The sequence below is a fragment of the Meriones unguiculatus genome, chromosome 2 (assembly GCF_030254825.1).
Source record: "Meriones unguiculatus strain TT.TT164.6M chromosome 2, Bangor_MerUng_6.1, whole genome shotgun sequence".
NCBI lineage: Eukaryota > Metazoa > Chordata > Mammalia > Rodentia > Muridae > Meriones > Meriones unguiculatus.
In genome coordinates, this window is record NC_083350.1 from 130,124,821 (window position 1) to 130,142,314 (window position 17,494).

Sequence of the window (17,494 nt, forward strand, 5' to 3'; positions counted from 1 at the left end):
CTGGTTGAGTAATATCATTCTTTGCCTTTGAAAACAGGCTTATTTGTGGTTGATTTCTCTTGTTGCTTTCTTTCTCTTTCCTACCTCTTTCTTTTTCTTCCTCTCCCTCCTCCTCTTCCTTCTTCCCTCGACTACTTCTTTCCCCTCCTCTCTCTCTTTGCACTGTGCAGACTGGTATTACAATCCTAGGTTCAACAGATATGTCATGTGTCAGATTTTTCAGTAACTGGAACCACAAAACACACAACATTATGCCTAGTTTGTGTGGTTTATAACTGGTTTCTTTAATAATTGGAACAAATTTATCAATTCCTGCTATGTTCTGCTATTAATTTCCACATGGCAATCCAGGACAACTTGGTAAAGTGTCTACATAGACACGTCCAGATCTACACGGAGTAGATAAAAGTTTCAAAGTAGAAATTTTATTGGCTACTTTTATGATGTGCTAAATATAATGTTTCCTATCTCTAAAATTACAAGTAAGTTTTTGTTAGTCTTCTAAAATAGTTAACAGCCGTATGTTTTGATTCACTTTACCTTGGGGAATTACAGACTTGCTCTGGGCAGGGTGCTGTAGATAGCTAGAAGAACAAAAGGAGCATTTAGAAATGTTCTCTGACTTCCTGGAGCTCACACAACGGATGGAAAAAATGCAGAGTCATAACTCTAACACTAACTGATGACATCCCATCTGTGGTTAGAAAAGTCTGGCTACTCGGAGCTGTTTTCATTTTGGTTTTCCCCTTCATGGTTACCAGAACCAAAATGCCTTGGGAAATGTTATTTGCTTTGAGAAAATGATTTACTCTTGTGCAACATTAAATTGTATCAATCAAGCAAATAAAGAAGGCCTTATTTATAAAGTTGCTTGGTTCTGATTTCACTTTATTGCATCTCAGGCTCTAAGAAGGGGAAAATGAAGTTTTTGCTGCTTAGTACATTTCTGTTTGTGTATATTTCCTTAGTCTGGACAAAAGAAAAGCATTATTACATCGGAATTACTGAAACAGTTTGGGACTATGCCCCTGGCAACGGAGAAAAGAAACTTGTTTCAGTTGACACGTAAGTCAATATTCTTTGTTGTTTATGGGCCAAATTTATAAGTTGTGAATTAAAAAAATGAAGCTAACAAGAAAAGTAGTTCTTTAATTTGTTAAACATAGAAAATGCAAAATGTTGACTTGAAAAATCAATACTTTTATTGGTTTCCTTTATGTCCCTAATTTTTGTTATTGTAAAGCTTTCCTGTTCCTTTCCTCCTGGTCTTGAGGGAGCTTTGTCAGTTTCCTACTCTCTCCTGTGGTTAGACATTCCTTTATCTATCTCTCACAGTCTCCGGGTCCTTATCTATAAAATGAGAGAGCAAGCTCATCTCACCGGGCTGTTTATCGCAGTGTTCCTCCACACATAGCATGTGCATGAAATGTTATGTTTTTATTATGAGGTCCTGATAAAACACCATGTAACTTAAATGTCTTGTGTTTTAGTTGCTTTATATCAAGCACTATTCTTTATAAAGAATAGTGGAGTCTTGAAGTTTCTCTGAGCTGAGTCCATTACTTTTAATAGTATCTAAACATTTCCTACCATACAGAAACTTAGCATTCACGGGAAATACTTACTATACTAGCAAATGGGTTTGTTGACAAGAGAACTCAAATGAGCGAAATGACCAGCATCTACTAAGATTGTCTCTTTAAAAACAGCTCCATTATGTAATTAACTACAGAATCATTGATGGGTATATACAATTTTGTTTAATTTTATATATGGTTGAATTTTTTATGGTTAGAAAAAAAATGTGTTCCTAATAATAATTTCCAACTGTTATTTTTACTAACCTAGTAATATTTAGTAAGAAAAAGTTCTGAGCTGATAACTGATTACAAAGATAGCAATTAGAACTTGGAATTTTTTAAACATGGTTTTGAGATAATATTCTCTTCCCAAAAGTTAGACATATTTTTACAGTTTCACTAGAAGCCTAATTATGTGTGGTTCATTGTTTCCCTGATTAAGTACAATATAATATAGTGTTTATTTCCAAGGAAATGGGTCAGATACACTAAAAAAAAAGAAAAAAGTACCGGGCTGCAAGTGTATTTTAATGATAGGGTACTTATCTAGCAAGTACAAAGCTCTGGTTCATTTATCAGCAACATTTTATATATATATATATATATATATATATATGTGTGTGTGTGTGTGTGTGTGTGTGTGTGTGTGTGTATGTATATGCAAAGAAGAATGTTGTTCTACTCAATGCTCTGCTCCACCCACCCCTGCTATGCTTTATAATAAAAAATCAAGTCAGTCTATTGAGTATGTACTGGCCATGATCCACTGTGGTAAACTCTTAAGTATGAGGGACCTTAAGTCTTAAGGTTGATAAGAACTTCAAAGAGTGTTTTTGTTTGTTTGTTTTAAATATTCTAGTTGTGTGCCTGTTCCAGATCAGACATTCAGGGAAGATAAGCTTGGCTACCCTGTTATTACTTAATAGGGACGCTCAAAGGTGCTCAGAAGGAAAGCTGGGCACTTCCAGCTGAGTTCAGCTTTCTTTTTGTTATTGCCCTACAGTCTCCTGTGACTCCACCAGCATCTTAGAATCTGCTTCCCCATCTACATGAACAATGACTGAAACTCCAGTAACTTTGCCTGTGGCATGCTAAATTTTACCAGAAGAGCATGGCAGCAACCTTTTCCACCTCCTTTGTCCTAAATCAGCAGTCTGTCTGAGTCAATCCATGAAATAAAGCATGAAATAAATAAAATGAAGAATAAGTTGTGAAAGAGCCCAAAATAAGGGTCAGGGGTTGAAAGTGTTAATCCCAAGGTCTGGGGTAATAAAGCAGATACATCTGCTATGATGGCTGCTAGACCACACTTATCTATGAGTTAGAAGGTACTAAGTATTTGTGGGTATAAAAAGAAACAAATGAAAGGTTTATAGGAAAGCAGAAGTCACTGCAGGGTATATTATAAAAATTTTCTCTTGTTCCTGAGTGGATAGATTCACACTGTAGGCTGAATCAGGCAGCAGAATAACATAGGAACTTGAGTCTAGGTAGCATACTAGAGTTAGTGAATCTGAAAACAAGACTGCTGTTGAAGGAGAAAAATGTGTGAATTGTTCTTATTTTGTTTTGTTGGTTTGGAAAATAGGCTTACCTCTCCGAGATTAATTTCACTATTACTTATTCGTAACAAAGTGAGGTGGAGAGTAGCATCCTTATACTATTGCTAGTGCCGCCACTTCTAAAAACAGATAGTTTCGAAAATATACAGTTCTTGAAATAAGTTACTTATATTTAAATAACCAAAAAAATGTATATACAGAAAAAAAATCTAAAAAACCGGAGTGTGCTTAAGGTCCATGATCACCATTAAATAAGTATTGAATAGTTGACCATAATAGCAATAATAATAATTATATTGTCTTTAAATTACTTTGTTTTCTAGTGACCTCTAGGAAGCTAGGGGGAAAAAAAATGAAGCTTTCCCTAAGCCCAAGAACAACTTATAAACCCCTTTATAATTAACTTTGTAGGCTTTTGTTTGACAACTGTGACTTTCCTAACATGCTATAAACATTCATATCTAGTTTTACAATCAGTTGCCGGCTTGAAGGTCTGATAACAGAATAATGGTGTCATTTTGAGCAAACATACTGACTAGAAACAAAAGCTCAAATTTTGGCAAAGAAATAGTCAACAAACTAAGAACATACAGTCCAATGGTATAATCATAGTTATGCTAATCTGGATATAATGACTACCACTCAATATAAAGTGTTACTGCTATTATTATATCATTATTGTCATTATTCTTAATGTTATTATTATGGTAACAAGTGACCTCCCTAATAAATCCTACTTTAGGAAAATAGAAAAACAAATGCTCTTAGAGAGAGAGAAAAAAACTTTGCAACAAAGGCACTATCTTATCTCCATTAAAACACAACATATTTGGCTGGGTATGGCTGCTTGTGCATTTAATCCCAGCACCCTGGAAACAGAGGCAGGAGGATCTCTGTGAGCCTGAGGACAGCCTGGTCTACATAGCTTGCTCTAGGAAAACTAAGACTACATAGAGAGACTCTGTCTCAAAAACAAAACAAAAACAAAAACAAAAACAAAACAAAACAAAACTACACACATTTACATTTAACAAGCTTACCTGAGCATCCTGCTTGCTACCTACCTCACACCTAAGCAATTCACTGGCTTACAAAAGACACTGTTATGTTTTTGCAAGCCATATTAAGAGAATACAATTGATGAATTAAAGTGGAAAATTCTAATTAGATGTTAGCAGTTTCTGATTAGTTAGGTCCGAGTTTCACTTTACTCTTTACCGTCAGGCCTGTTCAACCTGGGCTCCACAGGTCACGTGTAGCTATTTCAGAACAGCTTTGAAAGTGGCCCAACACATTTGCAAACAATAATGTCATACTGCAATGTCAAGAGGTTGGATACTCCTTTTACATAAAATTATTTTTTTGGTTTGCTTATGTAGGCACCCAAGTTGCTAGGCCTGGACAAATTGAATGGCTCCCAATTAATTATTTTAATGCTCTCTCAAAAATATTCTTAAAAATATTAAAGGACTGCGTGGTGAGTGTCGGGTCCCAAGAACCCCAGTGCAAATGTCTATCTGTGGCAGTTATTAGCATACCAAAGCACACAGCTGGCCTCCTGACCCTCTCAGTACCTTGCCTCCTTTCTGCTTTTTGCAGCCCTTCCCCCTACCCTAAACCTCTCCATCCCAGGCCTTTCTCGTTCCTTTCCTCAGCTTCTTTTTCCTAGATAACCCTGCCATTTAGTCCATGTCACTTGCTTCTCTTGGATCTCTCTGGGTTAGTTCTCGGCCTCTTCGCTTTCTTCTTTTCCTCGCTCAGTCTCCCCCATGCCCTCTTTTGGTCTGGTTCAGTCTGGACTCTTCCAGAGGTCTCTGGCTGTGCTCTCTCTCCCTCACTTCTACAATAAAACATTTCTCCTCAGCCACGCCTATGAACAGCCTTGTCCTCAGTTTTATTCAGGGAGTTTGAGTGTAACCTGAGGTACATGAGACTCTGCCTCAAAAAAAATTTTTTTTATAATCTTCTAAAGAGGATTTGGAAAATTTTGGACAACGTTATTGGGAAAATCCTTTTGCAAGGCCCCATTCTTTAAGGCTGCTAAATAAAAATAACAATGTTTTTTAAGGGATAATCATCTCATAAAGGACAACCTCTCTGGACACACTAAACAACTTAAACACTTCATGCTTTCCACGTTCTACTTGCTCTTACCCATTTCCATTTCTCCTGCCTGAAAGGGTTGATTAGCACTGTATTCCTGCTGTGTTTGCAGGGCAAAGCTATTTTTGATATAAAATTCACTGAGGCTCTTTAGCCTGTGGGTAGGCCACTTTCCTGTGATTGCTGTACGTTAAAGGCAATGACCAGCAAAAAGATTTACTGCCCTAAATTCCTAGAATGTGTGGGAAAGATGAGACATCAATTAGAGGACTCATGTTTTTTGTTTGTTTGTTTGTTTGTTTTGTTTTTTGAGACAGGGTTTCTCTGTGTAGCCTTGGCTGTCCTGGACTCGCTTTGTAGATCAGGCTGGCCTCTAACTCACAGCAATCCACCTGCCTCTGCCTCCCTGCATGCACTACTGCACCAGCTCCAATATAAACTCTTAAGCTGTTTTTCGTTCTTTATGTGCTGGGATCAAAGGCATGCGCCACCATGCCTGCCTTCAGGACTCATGGTTTAGCCAACATTGTGGCTAGCCCAGATAGGAGTCAGGGAGATTAGCCAGCATGGGGCTGAAGAGAACATTAGAAGCTTCCAAGATTAGGGTAGATTCTGTGTACTGTTGCTGACTGCATGTTGGAAAGGGTTACCTGAGAATCATGTGGGCAGCCTGAAACATCCAGGAGAGGCGCCCAGAAATCATTCAGGAAGTGCATTTTTTTTACGGGTCTTCAGGGGGAGTAGTGCTCAGTCTGGCATTTCATTTCAGTGCTGTTATGCCCAAGGCTCAGAACAAAGCTGTGCGGTATCAGACTTAGGACTCATCCAGCTGTGAGGCCCTAAGCAGCTTTTGCCTCAGGCGGCAGTGTGATGATCTCTTACACAGCAATAAAAATCTAATGAAGCGTTTCAACTAGCCAAGTGAAAACTCTGCTTTAATCCGGAGGCTTTAGTAACCAAGCTAAACACAGACCAAACCTCTTCAGTGAATTCTGAACTCACCAGTGGAATGTATTATTAGCTAATTATAGCAGCATTAATGATTACCTACCATTTAAAATTATCTGCCATTTAAAATTCAATTCTCATTTTGAGTCTACCAGAAATGATAGGAGTCAGCTTTTTTTTTTTTCCTTTAAAAAGGGAAAAAGGGGCTAAGCTAGAAAATATGGTTGCTGTGAAGGAAACCCATTTGCTGTAAATGAATAGAAAGGAGCAGGTTACAGCTGTCCATTGGAAGGACTGAAATTAATGTGAATAATTTGTTTGGTTCAAAGACTCACTATTATAGATTCTTGTGGCTGAACATCTGACTGGCAAGGTTCCCACAAGCTTCCGGTAGGTGACTGACCCTTTGTCCCTAGGCCAGTAATGGCTTTCTAAAGCTCTTTTGAAGGACAACATCAGTATCATACACAAACAGACCTCCCCAAAGTTAGACATTTCCCAATTTGGCTAAGGGAAATTTCTCACAATGACCAGGCCAGATAGAAAAACCAGTTTGATTTTGTGTGGTGTGTGTGTGTGTTATAAACATAGATATTCCAAGTGTGTAAAAATCTCTGAATATATTTAGCTTCAGATATATTTTTGTTTTAAAGGTAATTTAAAACACACTCAATCTTCTCAACTTTGTCTAGTGCCACGGACCTGCCCAGTCGGGCTCCCGTCGTCCTCGGGAGAACAAGGCTTTGGACAGGCAGACACGGTTTCAGCGAAGAATTGACAGACAGAGACACCTTGATAGTTTTGACTCTGCTGCAACTTTACTGAAATCAAGCTAGTGTTTTTATAGTGATCTCACAAGGAAGCACCTTAAAATTGGCATGCTTTCCAGAACATTCAGACTTTTACCAAGGATACAAAGTTTATGTTTTAACATAGGGCAGTGCCCACAAGAAATCTTTGCCTAGAAACTTTCTGATCAACGCAAACAAGAAACAAAAACCTCAAACTATGGTTCCATTATCTCTGACTAGTGAAGAGGAAAGTCAGGAGCTGTAATAGTCCTCCGAGCCAAGTCGAATACCTGCCAAAGTCTAAACACACCTTTGTCAACCATCCTCCCTTATGTCCTGCTAAAGATTTATGATCTTCCCTAGGCACTGAAGGGAGGGGGAAACTCCCGCCAGCTGCACCTCTCATGCTATTATTTCTTAAGAAGGAGCCTATTATTTTTCTACTATTCTTAATGCCTATTAATACTAAATCTAATTCATTACCTTTCTTAAACTTATTCTTTTTATTAAAGCCTTTAACAATCTACTAATAATAAATTTCTTTATAAAGTTAGTTGTGCTGTTTCAGGTGTCACAGAGAAAGATCAAAGAATTCATTATTCCAGCCCCAGAGCCACAACTGAAGAAGCGTAGAAATCTCAGAATATGTCTCTTTTCCAAGTGGGATGAGTTTGCCAGGGACCTTCCAGGGGGCTTATTTCCAGAGAAATCATATCCCCCCGCCCTGTAGCTTATGCTACTATGGCGACACTGGCGTGGGTGTAGCAGTCTAGAAAAAAAAAATGAGCCACAAAGCTAAGACAGAGCACATGCTGTCTTAAGAAATGAGTCCTTACACATCAGGGCAGTGGATGCATTTTGACAGGTGACCACCTGTTACAGTATATGGGAACAAGACGGGGTGAATTCCTGGGTGCCGCAGCATCACAGTCAGGAGAATGGGTGCATAAGATGTTTCAATAAAGCCTCAAGGACTCGAAACCCAGACTGCTTTAAAACCCAGACTGTGCAAAATGTTTATCACCAGGGCATGGTGGAGGAGGATCCCTGCTAATGTTTTCAGACAAGTCTCCCGGAAATGACGTTAGGCCCCCCAAAGAAAATTTATTCTGAGGTTTATGGTCTGAGGCTAGCCCAGGGTTCTTCTAGCTAGATGGGAAGGAGACGTTAGCTTCAGCTAGTTCTGAGCGCATTGTCCCTCTGTGGACCTCTCTTAACACAATAGAGGGCATGAATCTCTGCCTTTAAACTCAGGGCTCTTCGGTGACACGCAGCTTAACTGCTCGTAAATATTTGTTAAGATTCCTCTTGCCCATCCTAATTCTGTGAGTTTGGGGCAGAGTTCAACCCTGCGTTCTGTTCTTTATTCGTGGATTTTCCGAAATCTCCAATCCACCTCCATTTTTTTCCCCCTTCTGCTTTATTTAACTCAAAGGGAAAGCGTGTGGCAATTATAAGTTACACAAGAGGACTCACCAGGGTAAGTACTTTTGGCAGCATTTTGCTGTTCCACAATTGTTATAATTTTGACTAAAGACACACACACACACACACACACACACACACGCATGCATGCGTGCGCGCGCACACACAAATAAATAATTTAAAAGACAGAGGTTAGTTGCACTCAGTTTTGTTTCGTTTTCTTTTTCCTGGCACCGCGGTGTTATGTGGTCCTCACAGACGGTTCTCTACGGCACGCCTGATATGAACTCCCTCATCTAATTACCATCACAGAGCCAGTCCACAGCTGCTCCCTTCATCTTCGGAGGTGTCTATCTGACGTGCAAAGACTCTCCTAAATTCTTAGGCTAGCTCCGGAAACGATGGCTTCTGACGAGAGTGTCTTTTCCTTTGCAGGGAACAGTCCAATTTCTATCTTCAAAATGGCCCGGATCGCATTGGAAGATCATATAAGAAAGCAGTTTACGTTCAGTACACAGATGGCACCTTTGGCGAGACTGTAGCCAAACCAGCATGGCTAGGGTTCTTAGGCCCTATCATCAAAATTGAGGTTGGAGACAAAGTTTACGTTCACGTGAAGAACTTCGCCTCTAGGCCCTACACTTTTCATCCACACGGGGTGACCTACCGCAAGGAGCACGAGGGTAAGTCCAGAGCGTGTTGTGGTTGGCGTTTCCTCTCTCCGGTAGGAAAACCTTTTAACGTCTAAAACTGATACCTCTATATGAAACCTACAGCAACACCCCTTAACACCAATCTGTTTCGTAGTGGGATTTGAACTCACCGCAGTAGTGCTTTGTTTCTTCTGGCTGTGGGACTTTGTGCGGTTGGAATGCCATCGGCGCCTAAGTGGACTAGATGCTGACAGGGAGAGCCAGAGCTGTATCTCCGGCACTTAAACTCCTCATCTGATAGAAGGAGAATACGAGAATATGAGAGGTGGACGGTGTTCCTGAAAACTTAGAAGAGGCGTGAAGCTAGAGGGAAGAGAGAGATTCAGGTGGAGGCTGTCTTGTCTTTGAGCTTCTTCCAGGGATCACACTGTGGCTGCAACCACGCTCCATCCTGACCTCCCGTAAACTCCAGCACAGCTAAGGTGGACTGAGTACTCTCACATATGAGCCACACAGCCTGAGGACCTGAGTTCATTCCCGGGGACTCACATGGTGAAAGTGTGAACTGACTCCCCCCTCAGATGTCAGCCAGCTTACCTTCACATGTGCACCACAGCATCTCTCTCTCGGAATATATGTAAAATAAATGTAATTTTTTAATGTTTTTTTTCTTTTTTTAGAAAGTGAATGTTAGATGTTGTGTGTCTTCTTCTGAAGACGGGGCACTAAAGAAACTATTAGACTAAAGAAACGATTCTACGTAAACTCACTGTGTGATGAACGAGTGGGTTTAACTGGGTGTCCTTGCAGGAGCATGACAATGCACAGGCAGCGACGCTAAAGAAGAGCAACTTGTATATCCTAGGGGAAGGCAGGGCTGCCCTGGAGCGCTGCTACCTGAAGCACCTCGTGTGCCCTCATTCTCTGGCCCAATTCCTGGGAGAGTCTCCTGTGAATAAGCACAGCTGCTCTAATTGCAAAACTGCAACAGCCACATCAGAACCAGAGGACAGAGTTCCACATTACATCATCTCTCTTCTGTTTTTCTGAACCAAACGGTTCTATTTTAACTGGCTATTGTGCTTTTTCTATTTTACAGCACCATGTTATACTGAAGAGTTAACATTAATTTTTAAAAGACAACTGTAGGCTTGTAATTTTGTAAAAAAAAAAATCTTGTCTTTCAAAGATACATGCTCAGGTATTTATAAATTAAATATGTCTAGAGTTTGCTTTCAAATAATTTCACGTGGCTAAAGATAACATTGGTTAGGTTACAGGAAAAAACCATAACTGGCTTTCAGTTTACCATTGTTAAAGCTGGATGATAGGTACACTGGAAATCTACCGACACTTAGAGAAGGATAGCAGTCCATCTCAATTTCTTCATGTTCGAAAAGTTCTAAAATTAAGTGTATTTTTTTTTTTGCGTTTTGCAATTACAAAACACACACACACACACACACACAAATCTGACATTATATAAGCAATTTCAAACTATAAGTAGGTGATTACTTGGCATATTTTTTTATACCATGACCCCAAGCTTTTCCTTAAATTGTTGAAGTCACAATCATCCTGAAACATTCCTTATGTATGACTCAGTCACTTACTAAGTTAATAAGAATCATTTCTGTGAGGCTTATAGGTTCCCTAGACCTTAGCCTTTCATTTATTCTTTTTATGCCTCCAATTCAGAACATGACTGACCATGCAGAGGGAACTCACTAGGTGCTGAGGGCTGACGATTGCTCAACTCTGTCAAATGCACTCACTTTCTAACCCCACTTCATGCTGCTTTCCAGGAGCCATCTACCCTGACAACACCACCGAGTTTCAGAGGGCCGATGACAAAGTCTTTCCCGGGGAACAGTATGTGTATGTGATGCATACTAGTAATCAAAGTCCTCGTGAGGAGGACAGCAATTGTGTGACCAGGATTTACCACTCCCATGTTGACGCCCCAAAAGATATTGCATCAGGACTCATAGGACCTTTAATACTCTGTAAAAAAGGTATGTTTTCTCACAGCTCACACAGATACAAGACAGTTTGTTTTCTTTTTTTTTTCAATTTGTTTTTTTTTAACTAAAAGTTATTCTGTGTTGCAGTTGAGTAATAATGGGTAAAAGTAGAAAAGAGGGAAGGAAAGTATAGGAGAGGCCTTGATGACATGAAAAATGGAACAAACATTTTAGAAGGAAAATGCCAATGAAGCTAAGATGCTTGAAATGGGTTCTCTGTGGGATAGGTTTGCTGGGTATAATTTCCTGCAATGGTGTTATATGGAGACAAAAGACTTTACTATTTGTGACTACCTCGGTGGCACTCCTTGGTGATGTCTGTAGTTACCTGTATTATACTGGCAAGTATAATAGTATATTTATTCCTCACCTCATAAAGACAGTGTAACTCAAGTTTGAAATGTAATATTTATTGGATCACTAGTTACCTGCAGAGCCTTCTTGTGTTGGCTTGTGGCTATATGTTTGTGTCAGAAGATTTGGGCACATTTGAATTGTAACTTCTCAGTTGCCAAAATACACTGAATGTTTTTGTTGGTGGGTATATAGACACACGGGCATGCAGTGCGTGGCATTGGAACTTTCCTGTTTCCACAAGGCACAGTAGATGGTCCAGATCTGTGGTTTACTAAGAAAATAAACACTACATTTTCAAAAGCTCAAATTACCTAAAAAATATAAATTGAATCACATGCTCAAATTTCAGATCTACTAAATTACAAATTTCTACCTCAGGTTCTCTAGATAATGAAATAGAGAAAAAAACTAACCGAGAATTTGTAGTCATGTTCTCTGTGGTGGATGAAAATCTCAGCTGGTATCTGGAAGATAACATCAAAACCTTTTGCTCTGAACCCGAGAAAGTTGATAAAGACAATGAAGACTTCCAGGAGAGCAACAGGATGTACTGTAAGATCACAAAAGACATAGGGTTTTTTTTTGTTGTTGTTTTAATAATTCTGCTAAGATTACTCCCTCACGAGAATACTTCTAGCTTGAGGCTCTGAGAACAAAAGCATATTGGACATGCAATTTGGCATATCTGTCTGTCTTAGTTGGGGCTACTGCTGCTATAATGAAGGCGGGTGACCGAAGGCGGGTTTGAGAAGACAGGGTTTAATTTGGCGTGTACTTTCACATCAATGAAGGAAGTCAGGGCAGGAACTCAAACAGCGCCAATACCTGGAGGCAGGAGATGATGCAGAGGCCACAGAGGAGTGCTAGTGACTGGCTTGCTCAGTCTGCTTTCCTAGATAGCCTAGGACCACCAGCAAGGGATGGCTCCATACACAGATGGGCTGGGACCTCCTCCATCAATCATTAAAAAATTGCCTTTACAGATGGATCTTTTGCAGGCATTTTCTCAATTGAGGCTCCCTCACCTAAGATGACTCTAGCTTGTGCCAAGGTGACACAAAACTAGACAGCTCACTGTCTAAATATTAGGCCAAGTAAAGCCAGATACACCAAACTTGTTCTCTGATTTACAAGAAAAATCATTAGTTGGAATTGAATGCATGCATGTTATACTTACATATTTATTTATCCTCCAAGTTCATTCTAGAAATTATTTGAAAGCCAATTCAGACTATTAGAGTAAACGTTTAAAATTAGATTTACACTATCAGTCATCCAGCTACGTTTAACAAAATAACTCTGAACACTAGTTCCAATGTAGTTTTACATACTACCTTTGTCCTTACCAAGAACCCTGTTCTATAGCATTTAAATATTTTAGTTCACTTTGTGTCACCTAGAAATGCCTTCTTGACAGTCCGACCTTTTCCTTAATTCCCAGGGAGAAAAATAATGAAATTAGGTTATCTATCCCTGAGAACTTACATGGAAAATTAAATACCTTAACGCTAATTAGATCAAAACATATAGATGGCATTTGCATTTAATTTCTTTAAAAGGATATTCACTTGAAAACTGAGAAAACAATAACTGTACTTCCAAGTTATAAAATGAAGTTATTTCCAGTTTTCTAAAACTTACCTTTGTTTTCACTGACATCTCTTTTCTATACATTTTCACCTTTTGCTCTGCTATCCTGCTAGCAAAACCAGATGTTAGAAAAATATACTCACATTTCTAGCTTGGGTGGACATGGTCTGGTATCTCTGTCACATGCAGTATATTAATGATCTTTACCATTAATGTTTCTACTCACGAATTTCCCAAGTTGAACAGTGACCCTCAGTTTCTTCCAAGGTTCTCAGGCCATATAGATTCTGAGCTTTCAGGTCTCCCTGGTTCTGGTCCTTGCTACCCTTTCTTGAATTTATTTTCTTTTTTGAAATCTGTAATTTTTGTCTTTCAATCTTAGAAATCATTTTACTTGTTTTTGTTATTATAAAAGAAATTCATATAAGTCAAAAGAGTTTAGAAAAAATTAAATTATCTGTCCTTTGCCTACCAACATGGTTATTAGCTGATAATTAAATAACGTACAATATTTTACATGTAGATAAGTGCTTTCTATATATGTATATGGATATATCTATACTGGCACACACACAGATATATATATATATGAAACCAATCTGCATGGTTTATAAACATCAGAGACCACACAAGTTTTTTTTAATATTAGTTATAGTTTATTAACTGTACCCCAGCTGTATCCTGCTCCCTCATTCCCTCCCAATCCCACCCTCCCTCCTTCATCTTCTCCCTTTCCAAGTCCACTGATATGAGAGGACCTTCTCCCCTTTCATCTGACCCTAGCTTATCAGGTATCTTCAGGCCTGGCTGCAAAGTCCTCCTCTGTGGCCTAGCAAGGTTGCTCCTCTTTCGGGGGGGGGAGGGCTGAGGTCAAAGAGCCAGCCATTGAATTCATGTCAGAAATAGTCCTTCTTCCCCTTACTAGGGAACCCACTTGGATACTGAGTTACCATGGGTTACATCCGAGCAGGGGTTCTAGGTTATATCCATATATGGTCCTTGGTTGGAGACACTACACGGTTTTATTTCTAATCTTGTGTTCATCTTCAGTATATTATTGACAATGACCCTTGTCAATAAATTAAGGTCCAAAATTGAAAGTGTATGTGATTGATTAGCAATGTCTGGCATGGATAAGGGAGAGGAGGTAATTGCTGTTGTGGCAGATATTTTCTAGACCAAATATATATATATATATATATACATTTTTTTGTAGAGGTAACTATCATTATCCCAAGCACCAATGTCTATTAGGCAAAACCTCTAATCTTGATTTGCAGCTATGAATGGATATACATTCGGAAGCCTTCCGGGGCTTTCCATGTGTGCAGAAGACATAGTGAAATGGTATCTTTTTGGTATGGGTAATGAAATCGATGTGCATGCAGCTGTCTTTCATGGTCAAACACTGATCAACAAGATCTACAGTGCTGACGCAATCAACCTGTTCCCTGCTACCCTAATTGACGCTTACATGGTGGCTAAGAGTCCTGGAGAATGGATGCTCAGTTGCCAGAACCTAAACCATCTGAAAGGTAAGACATCTTCACTTTCAGTTAGCTGTCAGTTGTAAAAACAGCTGTGTCTTAGTTAATCTACTAGTAGAAGGTAGAAGAGAAACAGAACCAAAAAGCTAGTTAATTAATCCGAACACTGAATTATTACCTTAGTTTTATCTCCACAATGTTTACATCATAATGTAATAAGTGCATGTAAGCCTGGAATGTTTATAAAGTAATGAGATCTGAAAAAATAGCATTTTCTGGAATACAGCAATGGGTTCTGCCACGAAAATACAGCACCATTTATAGTTTCTCAATGTAAAATATAGAGAAGTGTAAAAACAGATTTCTACTTCATGCTGGAGAGTAGCTTTTTCTTTTTTTTTTGACTCGTGTCAAGTAAAACCAGCTTTAAAAATTATCTGTGATTTATCTTAACTTATAAATGTCACTTCTCTCTGTAACACAAGGTATAAAAACACTGTTAGTTCTTAAAACCTATTTGTGAAATTTATCTCTAGAGGAAATTAGACTTTGAAAAAATTACCCCCTGAAAGGTAATCCACCCAAAGACTATTATTTTAAAACAGCCAACCCCCCTCAAAATAAAAGGCTGATTCAATTAAAGACTTGATAGATATGTGACATTGGATAATTAGATTCTCAAGAGAAATCCCACAGAGACTGGCCTCTTATTTTGAAAGCTTACATGCTTTATGTCTATTTTCTGTCATAAATATATAAAAAGGTATGTTTGGGGTTTTGTTTTGTTTTGTTGTTTTTTCTAGACATGGCTTCTCTGTGTAGCCTTGGCTGTCCTGGAGCTTGCACTGTAGACCAGGCTGGCCTTGAACTCACAGAGATCTGCCTGCCTCTGCCTCCCAATTGTTGAGATTACAGATGGGCCCCACCACACCTGGCTCACATGTTTGTTTTAAAAATAACGTTCCATCAGTAGTTTACGGTGACTTACTGTATTATCCCCGTCAACTGATTTGATTTCTACCTGTCCTCTCATCAGCAATTGCCACTACTCATCAGGGCTTTCTCTCTGTTGTTTCAGCCGGTTTGCAGGCCTTTTTCCAGGTTCGTAACTGTAACAAGCCCTCAGTGCATGGTAAGATCCAAGATGGACAACTGAGACACTATTACATTGCTGCTGAGGAGATCATCTGGGACTATGCCCCTTCTGGAATAGACATCTTCACTGGAAACAACTTAACAGCTCCGGAAAGGTAGGTCTCCACAATGACCATTCCCTTTAGGACTAATGATGTTTAAGTATCTATGCAGGACTTCCTGGCCACACATATATTTTCTTCAGAAAAATGATCATGCATGTCCTTTGTCCAGTTCTGACTTGGGTTGTTTCTGCTGGTATTTATTAGTTAGGAGGTTTTTTTTCCTTTTTTTTTTTTTATAACTTGAATATTAGAGCTTTAGCAGATATTCAACAGAGTATTTTCTCCCACTGTGTGGTCGTTTACCCTCTGTATGGTGTCCTTTGATTCACACAAGTTACTTTGTATGTGCCTGACTTACTTTCAGAATCTGATACATTCTTTCTCATTCTTCCTTTCCTACCTGTCTCTTTCCACAAAGCAGAGAAGGTGACAGCTTAAAAGTCAGCAGGCACCACAGAGTTGACTCAGTGGGTAATGGAGCTTGCTGCCAAAACTGTTATTTCAAAACAGCCACCCCCTTCAAAATAGAAGGCTGATTCAATTAAAGTTGCAATGGATTGCAACTTTAAAGTTGCAGTTAAAGTTGCAATGCATTGAATAACTAGGCTCTCAAGAGAAATCCCACCGGAGACTGGTATCTGAGTTCCATCCCCAGGACTCACATGGTGGAAGGAGACAACTTACTCTTGAAAGCTGTCTAAACTTCACGGCACACATGAGCACACATACACAAACTAAGTCAGCATTAAATTTTTTAAATGTCAGCAAGATTATGCCATTAACCCGTGTCTACCCACGCGATACTATTTCCCAGAATTTTTGTCTGTGATCCATCTTAACATTTTCCGTTTTGAAAGTTTAAGTTTGGTGTTACTCATTGTTGGGCCTGGCTGTGCCCAGGTCTGTGACTCCAAAAGCACAAACTTAAGTCCCAGGCTATACTGCTACCCACATACTCCCAAAGCTGCATCTCCAGTCTACTAGACTCTTACAAATTTCAGGTTTGTATTTCCATTTTCTTAACAACACCTCCGCTTGGATGAGGGAGGTCCAATTCAGTGTGTCCAACCTGAATTTACTGCCTCCAGAGGAAAGCCAGTTTCCTCTTCACTCAGTGCATGGCTTCACCGTCGGACCTCATCATATTCACCTGTGTGCCAAGGTCCAGCACCCAAGCACTGTCCTGACTCTCTTTCCTTCACCAAGGCCTTCTACACTCCTCATCAGGTACTATCTCAGGAGTTTCTATATTTCTCTGAAAGGTGTGGTCTTTCCTCCATCCTCTTTGCCAAACTTCTTACCATCTTTCACTGAAATCATAAAAGATGTTTCCTGGCTGGCCTTCCTTTTATAAGTATTTTATTTCCTAACTTTTTATCTAAACAGCTATTGGAGGGATCCCCCTGAGACACTCATACTGGTCCTAAATCCTTCATTATTGCCATGGAATGGAGGACCTAAACATTAACCAGGTCCCCAAGCCCACCTCTATCCCTCCCCAAGCCATATTCCTTACTCTTCCACCCTACATCCTCTGCTTCTGCTGTGACTTCCGGGCCCAGCTTCTTCAACTGTGGGACCCAACTCAGGAGTGCACAAATAAATGTGGGTATCGCCAGTATCATCAACAGCAAAAGTGTCCCAGAGGCCCAGCAATGGAAAAGCATTTCAAAACCTGTCGTAAATACAAGGTGATTGGGACAAAGATTCCTGTGTCCTGCCGCGCAGTTGGACCTGCATGCCCAGCACGCACACTTCATACTCTGCATGCCACC

At 39.6% G+C, this 17,494-nt stretch overlaps 1 protein-coding gene across 2 annotated transcripts in view; it reads left to right on the forward strand.

The window, feature by feature from the left end:
- The first annotated feature begins 789 nt into the window (after window positions 1–789).
- The window catches only part of Cp (ceruloplasmin), a 59,328-nt gene continuing 42,623 nt past the window's right edge, over window positions 790–17,494 (forward strand). The window contains exons 1-6 of one of the 2 annotated variants that reach the window (XM_060378126.1): window positions 790–1,065; window positions 8,845–9,092; window positions 10,868–11,077; window positions 11,822–11,995; window positions 14,314–14,568; window positions 15,599–15,770. In XM_060378126.1, coding sequence (XP_060234109.1) covers window positions 920–1,065; window positions 8,845–9,092; window positions 10,868–11,077; window positions 11,822–11,995; window positions 14,314–14,568; window positions 15,599–15,770 — 1,205 coding nt within the window. In that variant the 5' untranslated portion in view covers window positions 790–919. The remainder of the gene's footprint in view (window positions 1,066–8,844; window positions 9,093–10,867; window positions 11,078–11,821; window positions 11,996–14,313; window positions 14,569–15,598; window positions 15,771–17,494) is intronic. The other variant, XM_021637856.2, reaches the window with a different exon arrangement.